General features: G+C 49.0%; 2 protein-coding genes across 2 annotated transcripts in view; both read right to left on the bottom strand.

Moving 5' to 3' along the window:
- Positions 1-49: 49 nt before the first annotated feature.
- On the bottom strand, positions 50-6489 carry LOC134018727 (lysine-specific demethylase 9). Its single transcript, XM_062458922.1, has 7 exons — positions 5805-6489; positions 4877-5508; positions 2659-2796; positions 2392-2534; positions 2086-2253; positions 1873-1981; positions 50-1448 (listed from the first exon to the last, which is right to left on the bottom strand). Exons 1-7 carry the CDS (start codon positions 6379-6381, stop codon positions 969-971), a joined length of 2247 nt encoding a protein of 748 aa, XP_062314906.1. The 5' UTR covers positions 6382-6489; the 3' UTR covers positions 50-968.
- A 342-nt stretch (positions 6490-6831) lies between these two features.
- magi3a (membrane associated guanylate kinase, WW and PDZ domain containing 3a) overlaps positions 6832-16788 on the bottom strand; it is a 39627-nt gene continuing 29670 nt past the window's right edge. The window contains exons 13-22 of the mRNA XM_062460507.1: positions 15976-16183; positions 15771-15865; positions 15494-15683; positions 14498-14695; positions 13706-13891; positions 13349-13445; positions 12203-12305; positions 11861-11998; positions 11528-11666; positions 6832-9959 (exon numbers count right to left, since the gene is read on the bottom strand). Coding sequence (XP_062316491.1) covers positions 8896-9959; positions 11528-11666; positions 11861-11998; positions 12203-12305; positions 13349-13445; positions 13706-13891; positions 14498-14695; positions 15494-15683; positions 15771-15865; positions 15976-16183 — 2418 coding nt within the window. The 3' untranslated portion in view covers positions 6832-8895. The remainder of the gene's footprint in view (positions 9960-11527; positions 11667-11860; positions 11999-12202; positions 12306-13348; positions 13446-13705; positions 13892-14497; positions 14696-15493; positions 15684-15770; positions 15866-15975; positions 16184-16788) is intronic.

The following is a 16788-nucleotide window of genomic DNA, read 5'->3' as shown; positions in this document are numbered from 1 at the left end:
AAGACACCTCGGTTAGGCTACAGTAGTTCTTTGTTTTCAACACAGTTAATGTACCACCAGGTATACAATGTGCAAAACAGATTCAGACTCCTTTGCCACTACACTGCTCTCCCACTTAGCCTATTATGTTGCAATCATCCATATATCCTTTATAACAAATGACCAGCTAACATACAGATAAATAAAACATATGACATGAGTGCACTGACAGTATTCATATATTTTGCAACAGAACACAACATCATACATTACATTCAATTCATATTTAAAAGTATAGACATTTTTCACTTGAGTGCTGAGCAGAAACAGTTATGCCAAGGGAAATGTCCCACCCACAGGTTCCTTCATCTCATCCAGAATGATCTCTCTCTCAGCGAATCCCAAACAACTATCCACACTCTATCATCCTGTTCAAATAAATATAACACCAAAAACAGGATACAGCACAATATAAGTGGCACAGTTTAAATAAAAACACCATAGCTTTTGGGGTATGAAATTGAATTAAAATTCAAGAGTACAAAAGGTTATAAAATTTGGGTCAAGAATACAACCAATTGTATTTGAGAGGCATGATTGCTCTTTAAATGTGGCAGGCACTTCTGTTCTCTAAAAATCTATTACCATAAATGTTTTACATGATACAGGCCTGACCTAGATTTTGGGGTGTTATGACAGTTAGCTTTGAAACACTAGGAGATAAAGTATGGAGCAAATGCTAGACATTCAGCAAATGTATCAAGTTATTTAAATCTATAAACTGGCAGAGAAGAAAATATCTCCAGGGCCATCTCTAAACTAACGTCTACACATAGAACAATAGATGCTCTGGAGAATTGAAGACTGTTTAAAATGGTCCTTCTTTGAGCCCCACTCAGGGGGGAGGGTTTGAAGGGTGGTGTGGTCCATCGATGTGTGGGGAGGGGTAGTGGGCACTGTGATGTACCAGGGCTTGTGGAAGCATGGGCTCAGAGGTGGGAGGGCTCGAGCCGGAGGATGGTCCCACGGGGCTGGGGGTCCTGGTACAGGGGGGGCAGGTGGGCAGACTTGGCTGGCTGAGGGGCTGCCGGCTGGGGATTTCTGGATGGAGTGTCTGACCTCTGGAAGATGGGCTCTTCCGTCTGGGCCATCCCACCCTGGGTGGCATCTGTGTGGGCCTGAGGGTGAGCGCAGGGGGCCATGGGGGTGTGGGGCTGGGCAGGGGAGGAGACCAGTCCTGAGAAAGGGCTTTGGTGGCTGGGTCTGTGTTCCTCCTCCAGGCCCTCAGTTTGGTACTGGCGCAGGCGAATGTGCCAGGCCAGGCTGCAGACTGCGGAGACAGTCTTGAACTGGTGGATGACATTCCGGGGGATGAAGTAAATGTCGTCGTCACACAGCTGGATGCGGACGTAACGGATGCCCTCGCGCCTTAGCTGGTTTAGCTTGGCATCATCCACCCACTGGACACACTAGAGAGATGGGATGAAGAGGGAGGAGCAGGCATAAACAGGGAGTCTGTCACTGTGGTCATGGTTGCTGTCTACAGAAACACTCAGCCGCTGTCCTGAGGGAAGGCCATGCAGGGTCGTGATAAAGCCTGTCGGAAGCTGACTCTCTGAGAGAGATGATGACGTACTGTGTCATCCACGCTGGAGCCTTTCTCTGTTCCTGCTGCTCATTCACACTGCAAACTAAGTCAAACCCTGCTGATCTGGCTGTCACCCCACAGATTCAAACAACAGCAGACAGCACACACAGCCACAGAAGATTTCTACAAAGTCTGCAGACTAGGGATTTTTATGTAGTAAAAAAGTTTACTAATTTTACTCTCATATGACGTCGGCCATGTATAAGAAATACTGGACACATATCTGACTAGACGTGGACGTATACCTGTGACACTGGGGGCTCGTACAGGTCCAGCTGCAGTCTCTGAACCACATTGTTGAAGTCCTCCGCGTGGAAACACACAACGTCTTTGGTTACCCGTGGCCGGTTACTCCTAGAGAGCCAAGGCAGCAGGTTTACATGTGGATTCCAGGAGTACACTATTGTGATGATTTATTATCAAGTTAAATCATCTGTACAGTGTCTGAAGGATCTTACCACTCCCCAAACTGAACAGCCTTCAGAACCCCCACAGCGGCAGTGCTCTGCCAGTCAAAGCTCTGGCCCACATGGTCGGCATGGGCCCGGGTCCGGTCCTCAAACAGAACCTCTCTGGGCTCACTGGTCCTGGGCAGGTAGTGAAGGTTCTTGATCTCATTCATGGACCTTCGGGGAACAAGTGAGGAATCCTTACATATAATATAATTGGATCTATAATTGGATCTATAATTACCTTGGAAATGCTACTCCAGGTGAGACATTGTCAAGCCAACGGGAGAACGAGTATGGTGTTTCTTACTGTACCTGCGCCGTTTGAAGGGAGATTTGGGCATGTCAGCGGTCGGCACCATCTGTTCTCCTGGCCGGACCCACATGATGGGCCCATCGTCACTCTGGGAACGGCAGTCCAGCTTCAGACTGGAGAGGCTTCCCCAGGGCAAAGTCATCTGGCAGACATGCATACGCACACAAACACACGCAAGAGTGAGCAACACTAACACATGATCAGAACACGTTTCAATGTCAGTTGTCATCATAATAATACAAATATAATAGGGGCACTTTTCTGACCTTCAAAAAGGGGGACTCCTCCAGCATATCCAGGAATTCTGGGAAATAATCCCCCACTTCCTCGTCTACGGCTCCGACCAGGCTGATCTGTCTCATGGGCCCAGCCCGGTATGTCCCTGAACAGTAGGTCCGGTTCACCTGCAGAGGGAACAGAATCGGAGGGGGATAAGGTCAGGGGCCAGGTAATACCTGGGCTGGTGTGCACAATAATACTAAAGATCTTTCAACAGAAAAACTCCTAAATCACTTCCTGAATCACTTCACCCATGCTTGGTTCATGTAGTTTCATGTACCAGTTGTAGCCTATTAGAACATTGTGTAAACTATTTGCAGCTCTGACTGTAAAAGGTGGAATGGTAACCCTGACATGGGTTGACATGGGTGACATCTCTGCTAGGATCGAGGCCTGCCTCAGACATCGCCTGGATGACCAAGCACCAAACCTCCAGCTGAACTTCGCCAAAACAGAACTTCTCATCATCCCGGCCAAACCCTCCATCTCCCACGATCTCTCAATCACCCTGGGATTTGCGACGGTGACCCCTTCTTCCTCTGCCAGGAACCTCAGGGTTACCATGGATGACAAGCTCTCCCTCACAGCCCACATTTCTTCAGTCTCCCGGTCGTGTAGATTCACCCTCTACAACATCCGGAAGATCAGGAGATACCTGTCTGAGCATTCCACCCAGCTGCTAGTCCAAGCACTTGTCCTCTCAAAGTTGGACTACTGCAACTCGTTGCTCGCCGGTCTCCCAGCATGCGCAACCCGCCCTCTCCAGAGGATTCAGAACGTAGCAGCCCGCCTGGTCTTCAATCTACCCAGACGCTCCCATGTTACCCCGCTCCTCATCTCCCTCCACTGGCTTCCCATCACGGCCCGTATCAGATTCAAGACCCTGGTACTGACCTTCCGAGTGGTGAACGGGACTGCACCCGACTACATCAAGTCTCTCCTCCAGCCTTACACCCCCACCCGCCACCTACGGTCTTCTTCTGACAACCATCTGGTGGTCCCACTGCTCAAGAGCGCCCGGTCCCAACACAAGCTCTTCTCCTGTCTGGCCCCCCAATGGTGGAATCACCTCCCCACCTCCATCAGAGACACTGACTGTCTCCCCACCTTCAAGAAAAGGCTCAAGACGCAGTTGTTCCGGGAGTACAACGGTACTTAGGAATGATTTGCTGGACCTGATGTTAGTTTCCTCCAGGATCACAATGACTTATTGAGAGACTTGTTGCTTTTGTTGGTTAGTTGTAACTGATTTAAAATTCTTGTACTCGCTGTGAAATATATTATTGTTGCTTGCTTTCTACAGGTACGCTCTTGCACTTTTGAGGTTCATGTGGTTTAATTGTAACTTTTTTTAACTATATGCTCTTATGGTTCTTGCCTTTGGCACTTATTTGGTTTTTCACAGTATATGCTTCATGTTTTGGCTACCCGCAATGTTTTGGGGCTATCTCTCAGTGACCTATGCACTTTTGTAAAGCTCTCTCTTGGAAGTCTCTTTGGATAAAAGTGTCTGCTAAATGAATGAATACAATACTGTGTGCAACTATAGCTGGGCCCTAGGGATAAATGGAGCAGTTAAACCATAAATATGAATCCCTGGGGCTAGAGCAATTTTTCAGCAACTTAAACAAGACTCTAATTTCATGTCATCTCCTTTTCCATATCCCTCTTTTTTTATGAGCTGCAAACTGTGTGGTGGCCTTGTCAAATAAAGAACACAAAGGGACAATAACTCCTCCTTGAATCTAGGCAACCAGGTTCAATTTGGCAAGCGCTCAGCTTCAGTTTAACATTGGTGTACTTTGGAATGAATCATCTACTGAAAGGCAAACAGGCTACACAGCTCACTCACCACTTGGGACAAATGCACCATTCTAGTCACACCCATAAGGCTAACACAGCTGGCTACTACACTTCAAACCACAGTTAACTCTGAAAAGCAGACTTAAGGACTAGCCTAGTCACTGTCACACCCTTTCATATGTGAACAAAACCACAAAATTATTACAGTTTTTGTCCAGTCTAGCACTACCACAGATGTTTATAGTGGCCAGAACAGTAGCTGTCCAGGACCATGGCTAGTGACCATTTGAACTGAAGATACAGTACACTATGTGTAGCCTGTGCAGTGCTTTGTCTATGCAGCCAATCCCACTAGACTACATTACACTACAGTGTCCATTCTACTATTTTCTTCTGCTCTACCTGAGAGTGGAAGTTAGCGATGGTGGTGGTCTCAATGTCCTTTTTCCCTAGAATCTCCATCTTGACTGGGGTGTTGGGGAAGTTGAAAGAAAAGTATTTCAGGAAGTCCGGCAGGTAGGCAGCGGCCCTGTGCACCACTGCCAGGGCGTAGCGGGCCGCTCCCCGGGGCTTCTCACAAAACGCCAGCTTGAGGAACTCCTGGGCAAAGCAGTCCATGTCCGCAGGGCGCAGACAGGCCAGCTCGTCAGCGTAGGCATGCAGCACCAGGCCTCCTCCGTTGGCCTGCCTCTCCTCGTGGATGAAGCGGCTGAGCCAGGAGCCGGTCTGCAGGCAGGAGCTGCGGATGTAGTGGTCCTGGTGGGACAGGAAGGGGGCTGGCCCTGCCTTAGGCATGCTGTTCCCGTTGGCACCCGTCGCAGGCTGGCAGGGCCTCTCTTCCTTCACGTTCGACAGAAGAGAGGGGCCGGGAGGTCGGGAGGGGGAGTTCTGCTCCACGGTCTGGACCTCCTGGTTGTGTGTGCGGACCCTCTTGCCGCACTCCTCCTCGCGGTGCCTTCTCTTCTTCTTCTTCTTCTTCAGGAGGTACTCCTCCAGGGTTGGAGACCGGATGTTCTCGTCACGGGGCCGGGGCTCTGAGGAGGGAAGACCCCGAGTGAGAGAGGAAAGAAAGGTGCCCTTCTCTCTGCATAACATACTGGGGTTATATAGCCTACAGGTGCTACTGCTGCAGCATTGCAATTGGTGCTGTAGGCTGTTGGAAGGCCGAATAATCAACAGATGCTTTGTCAACAAATTAAGAAACCAATACATACAATCTAGTTAAAGGTGTGAATTGACTGAATACCTTATTCCCATGATAATGTTGGCTATTTGTTGCCAAATGTACTAGGACATACAATTAGTTGAATTTGAGTCAAGACCAACCCACCTTTATTTTTCTTGAGTAATGCATGTTTAACGTTAGCCGCTGTGTTTTCTTTCTTGGGTTTAAGTTTGAGGTCTTTTTCCCTATGCTTCTCCTTGTTATCCAGGCTTTTGTCCTTGGCCACTTTTAGGGGTGTGAATGTGAACAGTCCAGGCGTAACGGGAGGAAACACGGGGGGCACAGCTCTCTTCTGTTCATGTTGCGCCGCGGGTATCACCTTGCGTTGAGGAGGTAGGGGATGCTGTGACGCAGGGTCTTTCCTGACTATTTTGATGTGATTGTGGCGATGATTGTGATAGTGGTGATGTACGACAGGTTTTTCGGAGGTGCAGGTACGAACATTTTGATTGAGTTGCTGCTGATGCGGCTGGTGCGCCCGCTGTTGAGCATGTTCTTGGTGATGGTGGTGGTGATGATGGAGCTTCACTTTCTTTGCGTCTTTCTCGGATCTCAGGCGTTTGTCAGCGGACGGCGAAAGTTCCCGTTTCTTCTTCTTTTTCTTCTCTTTAGTTAATTTATCAAAGCTGTCCCTTGCCTTATCTTCTACTTTTGTGCGTACCCAGTCAAGTTGTGCAGCCATGTTGCACGTACATTTAAAGAGCTTGCATATCGTAGGCCTACTGCGTAAGTATATGAAAAATTGTAGTTCTTTTGAGCATTCAGTGAACAGTACTTGTAGTTTCTGCTGCTGTTTATACTATCTGCGCACGCGCAATATCGGGCTTTGTGGGTTATGTAGTTGTCAAGACCTCTATTTTTCTGGGAGTCGTAGTCCGTCTGTTAGTGAGTGCGTGCGCTTTTGCACGCACTCAGTTTTAGAGCTGACGTAATGGTTTTGCAAACTCAGAGCGGTCATGCGTTTGCCATGCTTCAACCGCGCAGCTTATGTCAATTATATATATGTAGGCAATTATCCATTAAACGTTGAAGGTAAAACACTGTGCTGTGTATAATATGCCAAAACACATTGCATGCAGTCATGGTACATTTCAAATATGGCTGTTGGTACTAAATAATAACATATTTCGGCGTTTATTCAGTAAAACTTTATTTATCAGTGCATGAACAGAATGCCATGACCAGAATATTTCCTTTCATAATTATATATCATTTTCTTCTCAATTACTTAAAAAAATAATGGAGCGATTTACAGATTCTTTTCTGAATGAAGGCAAGTATTTATACATGTGCTGTACAATTTATGAACATTTACATCTACCACATAATGTCGAGACCAAAAGGCTGTTTTTCTGTGAAAGCAATGCAAGGCCACAGTATTATACAGAACACACAGAACATGGTATCTAAAAAAAAAACTAACAAAAAACCCGATATATTCCCTAAGATTCAAGAGACATTTTGTATAATATATAAGTCAATAATGAGATGAGATTAACAATTGAATTCACATTTTGTACACCACATTTCAAACAAGTTGACATGGATTATGTTTAGGGGAATCTTCACATGTGAAGGTAACACTACTGCACTCTGAGCTATTTATAGGAGAACGATTATGCCAATGCATGGTTCAGTTGTTACTATCAGGATTCTGTACATTTGGGGTAATTGACTTTGGGTACTTAAAAATAATGTGGAGCAAATTCAAAGAAACAAATGTGTAATGGCAGGGTAAACCATACATCTTGATGTTGGAATGTGAGTTGTATACATTTTCTCCAGAAGAGGGTGCAGATTTTCAGCTATTTGCAGTGAACAAGAGGTCTACAAACCACTAGGCTACAACCCACAAATAACATACGTTCAAAACAATTTGTACAGATCTTGGGAGGATGAGAAATTAAATGAAGACTTAGAGTTTTTTTTTCTCAATGTTGTACCTTAAGGTCTCACTTTTAACCAAACTATAAATGTCTGAATTTGTACAGCTACATGTGCATGTACATCAGGGGGCATCTAGCTAAATAATACACACATTTTATAAAGTTCAGTGAAACTACAGCAATGTCTAAATATAGAGGCCTAGCTGTTATCTTGTAGTATACATTATTCATTTTAGGTCCAAAGCTAGCTGTTAATTATAAACATTACAATAACAGAATGGGCTTGTGGGACTAAATGAACCGACTGTGGGTGGATAGAAATAGAATGTATAAATACATCCAATATAACACCACAACCAAATACTGTCATGTGCACAAATAGACAGATGTTGTGACTTATGTTAGGTATCATTTCTCAAAGATCTCTATCAATGTTAAAAATATCTTTAGTGGTGATGTTTCCTCTACTCGCTCCATTTCTGTAATCAGGGTACAACATCAAAAGGTGAAATGGCTCAGTATGGATACGTGTACTTACAGGATATATTCTTTTTTCATATAATTCTTAATAAATTACAGTATGCTTCATTATAAACACACATGTAGTAAACAATATACCTAAACCACAAGTGTCTGGTCTTCTGATAAGATGCATATAAAGCTTCAAAATGATCTATAAACCCACCACTAAGCTGACAACACCAGGGTTCAAGAGTCTACACGTGCATGTGCACTTTCTGGTCACATCTCTAGACAGGGTTCCTAGTTATGGATGGAACATGATTGAAGAGACAACCGCCACCGTCCTCCACAGATTCAAGAGGAAACAACCGCAATCTCACCTCCTTCTACATCAATCAAATACAGAGCAGCCAATCACCTCCCCGAACGGAGGGCGATTCGTGAGTGATTACCTGGACAGAAATCTTTAAAACCTTCATAGTGACAGAAAACAACATCGTTCATCAGTCGGCAAGGGAAAGTATTTCCTTTCATCAAATTGAAAAGAGTCTCGCAAAGCCTCTGATACTAAAACTAGCCCCGCCCTACAGGAGTCTTGGCACAGACAAGAGGAGGGATCTCTGTGTCACATCCTGCCTGTGACATAAGCTCCGCCTCGGCACAGACACACCACTCAGGTATAAGCAGGTGAGGCAGACTGTGGAAAAAAGCACGGATATGCAATGACAGGCAATGTGATGATAACACAGTGATGCAAATATCCTCAGCCGAGAAGACATTGGTCCATTCTAACTGCTGCGTGCGCTGCACACAAACAGAAGCTTGGGAGTCTTCAGTCGGTGGGGGCGTCAGTTCCCCTCCCTCGTCAAGTCTCCCTGGGACTGCATCTTGGCTGAGCTGGGGACCTTCCAGGGCCCAGGGGTGATGGGAGCCTTCTTGCTCATGGTTCCTCCGTCGTAGGGGGGCTCCTGGCTGCTACTGCTGGAGATCCTGGTGTCCCTCTTACTCTCCTCCACTGCCGCCCTGGGTTTAGCCTCCTTTCCCTCCCTCCCTCGCTCTCTCTCTCTCTCCTTCTCCCTTCCAGCCTTCCGGTTGAGGGTGCTTCCATCTGCGTCAGGCCCCGCCCTCTCCCTGTGGGTCTGAGACTGGGATCTGTCCGGCCCCGCCTCTCGTTCAGCCCCCTTGTCCTTCCTGCGTTCCCCATTGGTTCCTCTGGGCATGCTGTCACCTGTCTCTCTCTCCTGCTTGCGTGCAGTTGCGGCGTCCTCCTCCTTGCGCCTCCTGTCTCTGACCTCCGAGGGGGGCTGAGCAGGGCTGGCCTGCTGGCCCGCAGGGCGCCTGGGGGACCCCTCCTGGCCCTTGGAGGGCTGTCTGGACACAGCAGCAGCAGAGGCTGCCTCCTGCTCCTTCCTGGAGCTCTTTCTGGGGCTGGAGCCCCGGGGCTCTCTCCTCTGGCTTCCATCCTCCAGGGAGCCCCTCTTAGGCTCAGGAGCCCCAGACAGGACCCTGTCGGTCTTCCTTGGGCTCTGGGAGCGCTCCTTTCTCTCTGCTCTAAGGGTCCCAGAGCCTCTCGGGGGGCTGGCTGGCTGCTCGCTGTGGGACACCAGCTCACTCCTCTTGGGGTGGGCTTTTCTGTCTGGGGTGTTGGGGCTGGTGGGTCTCTTGTGGTGGCTGTGGGGCTGCTGGCCTGCGGGCCTGATGGACTGGCCCGCGTACTCCCTGGGGGGCTCTCTGGAGGCTGCAGCTGTGTCCAGGTTAGGGGGCTCCTCGGGGGCGGTTGTATTGGTGGAGGAGGGGGACGGCTGGGAGGTGGAGAAGGACACGGAGGAGGGAGAGGCTGGGGAGGACTGCTCGTCAAAAGCAGGCAGGCTTGGAACGCTTGAGGGTGAAATGTTAGCTTTCTCCTTCATACCTGAAAACAAGCATGTAAAGGAACAGTGAATACAAAATTGACATTTATACTTCAGCCTTTAGTGAAGACTAACAGGCAAAGAGGAAAAAAACTAAACATCAATACTGAATATAGTTTGGTGACACATTGCTGATTTTATATTAAAAAAGTAATTGGAATTTCTTGAAATAAGTCAATTTCTTATTCGACTATCTGTCGTGTCTTTTATAATCTTCCAAATATTTACTACTGACTCAATCAGAGGCGGCTGAAACTAAAAGATGCATATCGCCCTGCATCAAATAAGATTTGACATTTCAATTTCCCTGGAGAGCTGATAAGAGGAGCACTGCTGCAGCAGGATAGAAGAGGAATGCCACGGAGAATCAGACAGTGAGATGGTCTTAGCGGGGCTAAGATGGCCTTACGTTTCCATGAGGGACATTCTCATGGAAACACATTCTACTTCATCCTAGGACAGCTTGATGCCGGTGAACGCCCATCCCATCTGTTTTCCAACCTTTTGTCACATATTGATTCAGATGTTCTAGTTCAGTGCCGTGTTCAGACGGATGTGGTGAGCGTTCCGCAGCATCCTGGGTTCTGTAATAACCTGTAAACAACCTCAGGGGCTGACCAGCCTCTTTGTGCTCCTGCTCACACCCCCCCCCCCCCCCCACCTCCCCTTACAGCAGGTTAGACTAGCTCAGACCCCCCCCACCTCCCCTTACAGCAGGTTAGACTAGCTCAGACCCCCCCCCCACCTCCCCTTACAGCAGGTTAGACTAGCTCAGACCCCCCCCCACCTCCCCTTACAGCCGGTTAGACTAGCTCAGACCCCCCCCACCTCCCCTTACAGCAGGTTAGACTAGCTCAGACCCCCCCCCCACCTCCCCTTACAGCCGGTTAGACTAGCTCAGACCCCCCCACCTCCCCTTACAGCAGGTTAGACTAGCTCAGACCCCCCACCTCCCCTTACAGCAGGTTAGACTAGCTCAGACCCCCCCCCCCCCACCTCCCCTTACAGCCGGTTAGACTAGCTCAGACAGAGGACCCAAGCCCACCACCAGGACCCAGATCCATGTCTGATGAGCAGGACAGGGAGGGCCACAGGCACTCATGCTGCAGGGATGAGGGTTCTGGGATCTAGGAGGAGCACTTTAGCGAGGAGCGGACAGAGGCAAGGAGAAGGAGGACGAGGTTTACCAAGGTTATTAGGGACAGACCAAGAAAAGCAGTGAGGCCTTTAGTGATGCTCTGGTTTCATGTAGAAGCACAGGGTGGAAGAAGAAGAGTTCTGACCTAAAAGAGGAAGAGAGAGAGAGAGCGAGCGAGAGAGCAGGAACAGTACCAAGACCGCAAGACAGAGAGAGGTAGAGAGGTAAAGCAGAGAGGCAGAGTGAGAGAGGCACAGTGAAAGAGGCAGAGTGAGAGAGAGGTAAAGACATGCTTGCAACAGCTTCCACATGCATGAGAATAAGAAGACTAAATACTGTACCCTGCCATCATCTCTAGATTACACAGATTAGGATAACGCTAATATGCAGTTGTATATTTTCTAAAGTGTGTGTGTGTGTGTGGCCACTCACTGTGGTCGGGGACTAAGCCCTGGCCAGGTTTGAGGAGCAGCAGCACTTTAATGCCGCCAGCTTGGATGAGTTCGATGGCCCGTGTGTGTGTGATGCCCTGGGTGGGCTCGCCGTTGATCTCCACGATCTGGTCTCCCACCTTGGAGAAACACACGGCAGAGTTACAATGGGGGGGTGGGGCGTTCTCCTGTAGCATGGAACCTCCTCACAGTAGGACACACTGTGTAGCCAACCCCAACTTGGACCCAGATGGATGCCTGTTGGTGCTGTGAATGCGCCCTGCTCCATAGCAGGCTGGGGGATGGGGGGATTGAGGGAGGGGAGGGGACTCACCTGGATCCTGCCATCCTTGAAGGCGGGGCCCTCCTCGGCCAGGCGGAGGATGAACAGGCCCATGTTGTACTCCTTCCCTCCCCGCAGGCTGAAGCCGAAGCCTCGAGACCCACGCTCCAGCTCCACCACGAAACAGCCCTGAAGCACGCACACAGGCACGCACGCACACATGGGGAGGGAAGGATACGGTATAGTATGCACTGTGAACTTTTGCGATACAAACTAGAAGAGGCCTATGGCAAACGGTTATACTGGGTGTGCTGAAGAGCAGACACTGCTGAACCGAATGGCTGTTTCCAAGATGTGACATTTAACACGCTGTTTTTGGACGTGTGGCCTCACCTGCTTGGGGCCTGAGGTTATCAGTGTTCCCATCTCTCCGTGTGGGAGGGACCTGTACTCGGGCCAGCCAACCCCGTTCTTCTTCTCCTCAGAGTTGCCGTTCCTGGAGAATGAAGGAGACAAATGTTGCACACCAAGAACTTCCTGTACTGTCCAAGTCCATAAGCCAGACACTGAAATCCTCTCGCATGTCTAATTCTTTCAAACGGGAGACTTGCTTATACAGTGTAGTGTCAGGCAGCTGCAGAAAGCTTCACTGAGTTCTGAAGCTCATTACAAGGCCTTAGAGAGAGTTTAGCTGTGGTAGCGGCGCTATCGCCAGACACTGACTCATCTTAGTGCCTCTCTGCTGGGCTGGGAGGAACCTTTACATGCTTAACTAACTGTCTCGCTCCTCGCTATCGACTTCCAACCTTGTATGTGTGTATGAGGAGAGAGAGAGAGAGAGAGAGAGAGAGAGAGAGAGAGAGAGAGAGAGAGAGAGAGAGAGAGAGAGAGACAGAGGGGAGGCCTTCTGAGAGGTTGAAAAGAGAAGAGTAAATGAGGATAAATGCATGGGTGGATGAGTGGAGAATGGACAGAGTCCGGATAATGATGGAAGGAATCCAGGGCTGCAGTGGTAATGGATTAGAAGCCCGACACAGGTAATCTCTTTAAAAGACGAAGATCAAAGACGGAGGAAGACTCCCGGCTGCGCCACCCTCCATTAATCCCCCTTCTCTTCCTCTCCCTGCTATCCTCCCTGCTCCTCCCTCACTCCGCAGGCAGCGTGGTGCCTCTCTCTCTCTCCCTCCTCCTCTTCCTCTGTCAGGACAGCAGGATGAAGGAGGAAGAGCAGCAGAGCAGAGTTTAGCCTGAACACAGCTCTGCTGAGAGGACATTTACACGAGCAGTAGTTCTCTCGAATACTGGAAACTATTCCACTTTCGCTCAAACTTGTTATGCAGAGGGTGCATATTTGGAAGAGCGAGTGAGTCGGGGGAACGAGAAAAGAGAGATGGAAAGAGAGAGAGCAGGAGTGAGAGAGAGAGAGAGAGAGAGAGAGAGAGAGAGAGAGAGAGAGAGAGAGAGAGAGATAGAGAGAGAGAGAGAGAGAGAGAGAGAGAGAGAGAGAGAGAGAGAGAGAGAGACAGTGTGTTTGTGTACCTGTCAGAGTGGTTGGCAGGCTGCTGGCCCACAGCTCTGTGCTGTGTGGAGGGGCTCTGCTTGGCTGAGCTCGTTCCAGATGGAGGACCACTGTTCTCTAAACACACAAACACAATCGCTTAGCTAGGAAAACACCCTCGCAGATCCTTAAAACTCTAGATACAATATGCTCAAGAAGGAAACAAAGCTTTCTGGAAATGTCTTTCTCTGCAGCTTTCAGACACAGAACAATAGAGACTAGATTTCTAAAATCTCAGTTTTTGGCATTAACCAGTTTCAACAAAATGGCTACCGCCAAGTACAGTAGGTCTGATGCCAGCGTTGCGAGCATGTTGGACAGGAAGTGGAGTGGCGTACCGTCCTCGGGGACCACGGTGAGGGTGACGGTGTTGCCGGCGTCCTTGATGAGCTGGACTATGTCGTTGTGGGACAGCTCCATGATGGAGCGGCCGTTCACGGCGGAGATGCGGTCGGCCACGTTCAGCCGGCCGCTGCGCTCGGTGGGGCTGCCCTCGATGATGCGGCCGATCTTGTGAGGGATGACTGGGGAACAGGACACACAGAGCAGTGAGGACTGGATGTTGAGCCAGTCTGGACGGGTTCTGTCACAGGCTCACAGAGGGCTCTAATGAGGATTTTCGTTTGACCAAGCAATGCAATACTGTAAGAAGTCCCTGCCAAAAGAAATAGTCTAAAAGACGTCTGTGTCTGCTTTGGTCTGCATTGTGAGCTGGTCATTAAACATTGATGAGACAAACCAGTAAAGTGTAAACTGGCATGAAGGAGCCAGACTGACAGAAGGAGAGACACATGGATAGACAGACCGCTGAATGGGCCAGTGCTATTTGTGTGGCCTGAGCACAGTAGCTATTGAGATAGATCTGCTTGACCTTGGAGGAGCAAATGAGGCAAAAAATAATGTTTTCTTGTCTTTTCTCCTGACCGGAGCCCAGAAATGCACAATAGAGATGCTGAGAGCAGTTATGATGAGCATGACAAAACAAAAACAAGAATAGCTGGAGTGCTATGAACTGGTTCCCTGAGTACGGTTTACTTGAACGTCCACTGACGCAACTGTAGGCTTCAGTCTATGGACAGGAGAGACCCACGTCAGGAGATGGGCCTGCAGTATCTCTCTGTGTGTCTCACCTCCAGGCGGGGGCTTGTTTTTGGAGGTGAGGATGACAAAGCCGAAGCCCTCGTTGTCCTTGCGCTGCAGGGTGACATCGTAGCACTCCTGCTGGGGGGCGCTGGAGCCCTCGAGGCGGGGCAGCTTGGGAGAGCCGTTGACCAGGGTTGGCGCTGCCTTCTGGGGTTGGGCGCCCTCCTCCTCTCCACCCCCCTCTGGTGCCAACACACACAAAGAAAGATGTCATCACGCCTGCCTTAGTCTAGACTGACTTAGTCTGCAATGACTGCTGTCTTCTTGAAAGGATTTTTTGGCTGCCGTTTAATGACAACCATGTCTTCATTATTGTAACAATGCATGCAAAAAGAACAACTCCTCAATTTAAAGACTTGATTACAAAAAGGCTCTGTGCTGTGATGAGCTGAAATGATGAGATTCTGGGAAAACATATTTGTAGTTTAATCAGCTATCCCATTGTTATTTGAGCTCTGTCTACTTAAGTCAATCATCTATGAGTGTTTTTGTGCTTGAAGCTTTCTGGACTGCCAGCATCAATAAATCTATCATATATTTAATATATATGCTGCTTTGATTCACAGTGTAAAACGTTAGTGACTGAGGCTTCATTTGTGCAGTATAATCAGGTCTGCCATTTCATACAACATATCAAACCTAAAGCAATCACAGAAGACCAATCTCACATTGAGCCTATTTTTGTGTAAAAAAAGCTATATGGAGCAGGGGCTTCAAATTCACCAAATACAGCAGTCAATCTCTCCCTTTCCAATTGAGATGTAAATAGTCCCCACTGCGCCGACCTAATGCCTGCTGCCCTCTCCACGACTCCCATCAGTTATACTGAGAAAGCAATCATCAAAGCAATCGCTGTCTCTGACTCAGACAAGCTCTCTTCATGTCTCCCTCTCATAATACCCTATTATCACAGAGACAAAAACACACACACACACACACAGACGCACATACACACACAGTCAGAACAGTAGAGGACCCACCAGGGTGTGCGAGCTTCCTGCGGACTGTGAGCATGACCTGGCCGTTGCGGGCGGCGTTGGTCATCAGCTCCAGGACCTGCTTGTGGGACTTCCCCTTCACCGGCACGCCATCGATGCACAGCAGCTCGTCCCCTGCACGCAAGCGGCCGTCCTTCTCCGCCGCGCCCAGAGGCACGATGGCGCCAATGTATACCTGGTGGGGAGGAGTGGGTGACCATTATGCACAGGGGGCGGGGCGGGGTAATAGGTAAAGCTTACAGGCTTACATCTCCATACTTACAGGCTGATCAGGACCTTCTCCTCCGAGAACACGGAAGCCAAATCCAGACTCCTGGTTCCTCTTGATGAACACATCCAGATCTTTGGTGTTGGGGGCTGGAGAGGGATAGGGGGACGGAGGGGGAAAAAGGCAGAATGACAGTTTTGCTCGGCTGGTGCGGTGACAGGATAAGCAAAGCTGCTAAGTACACGGGGGGTGGACTCACGCTTGCTGTCCAGCATGGCTTTGGACTTGAGGTAGAGCTCCGAGGGGTCTGGTTTGGGGGAGACGGAGCGCAGGGTGCTGGAAGGGAAGGGCAGGGGCTGGGGCATGGGCTCTGAGGGGCTCAGGGTCTCTGTACTGGTGGTCAACTCCTGTCTGGGCTGAGGCTGAGGCTGGGGCTGAGGCTGGGAATGGGACATGGGAGCCGTGCACTAAAACACAACAATAACAAAAACAACACAGATTTAAAAAACAAACAAACACAACAGTCAACAAGTCAGGGGAAAGTGCCTTCTTCCTAATCTAAAGCATTACTGACATTGCAGACATGTTATTGGACTAGCAGAGCAGCAGAGGCGGGCTGGGCTCAAACAAGCCTCTTACATGAATCCCTGGGAGGACATACACAACACGTTATAGTCATGAAAGCCCTGTAAGCCTGCAGTCATCCCGATGAGAGAGCATGTTGCAGGACCAACAGCTCCCATCTCTGTGGGAGCGCCCAGCCCAACGGCTCGGGGCGGAAGAAACACTTTCAGAAGCTAGAAAACGTTCAGTCCTAACAGGAGGGATGTTCACAAGAGAAATGCTTTGCCAGAAGTCCATTTACCTCTTGTTAGCTTCAAACATAACAGGGGTGTCTTGCTACGGTTAGCTCTGAATAATGCAGCTTCCGTGTCAGAACCAAGTCTGCTGCTAGCAAGGAACCACCCAAAGTTACAGTGTTTCCCTTTCATTATTCATCTTCTGACGTCTCTCCACGGAGTTTGAGCTACACAGGCTCTCCTTTGAACCCCTGCTACAAGGAACTTAACTT

This window comes from Osmerus eperlanus, chromosome 4 (genome assembly GCF_963692335.1).
Source record: "Osmerus eperlanus chromosome 4, fOsmEpe2.1, whole genome shotgun sequence".
Taxonomy (NCBI): Eukaryota; Metazoa; Chordata; class Actinopteri; order Osmeriformes; family Osmeridae; genus Osmerus; species Osmerus eperlanus.
Note: the sequence above shows the minus strand (reverse complement) of the source record. Positions and strands in the feature narration are given on the sequence as shown.

Coding starts and splice junctions, on each gene's coding strand:
- LOC134018727 (XM_062458922.1), bottom strand. CDS start 6,381: ATGGCTGCACAACTTGACTGGGTACGCACAAAAGTAGAAGATAAGGCA. Junction 5,509..5,804: donor ATTACTCAAGAAAAATAAAG/GTGGGTTGGTCT, acceptor TTCCCTCCTCAG/AGCCCCGGCCCCGTGACGAG. Junction 2,254..2,391: donor TCTCCCTTCAAACGGCGCAG/GTACAGTAAGAA, acceptor TGTTCCCCGAAG/GTCCATGAATGAGATCAAGA.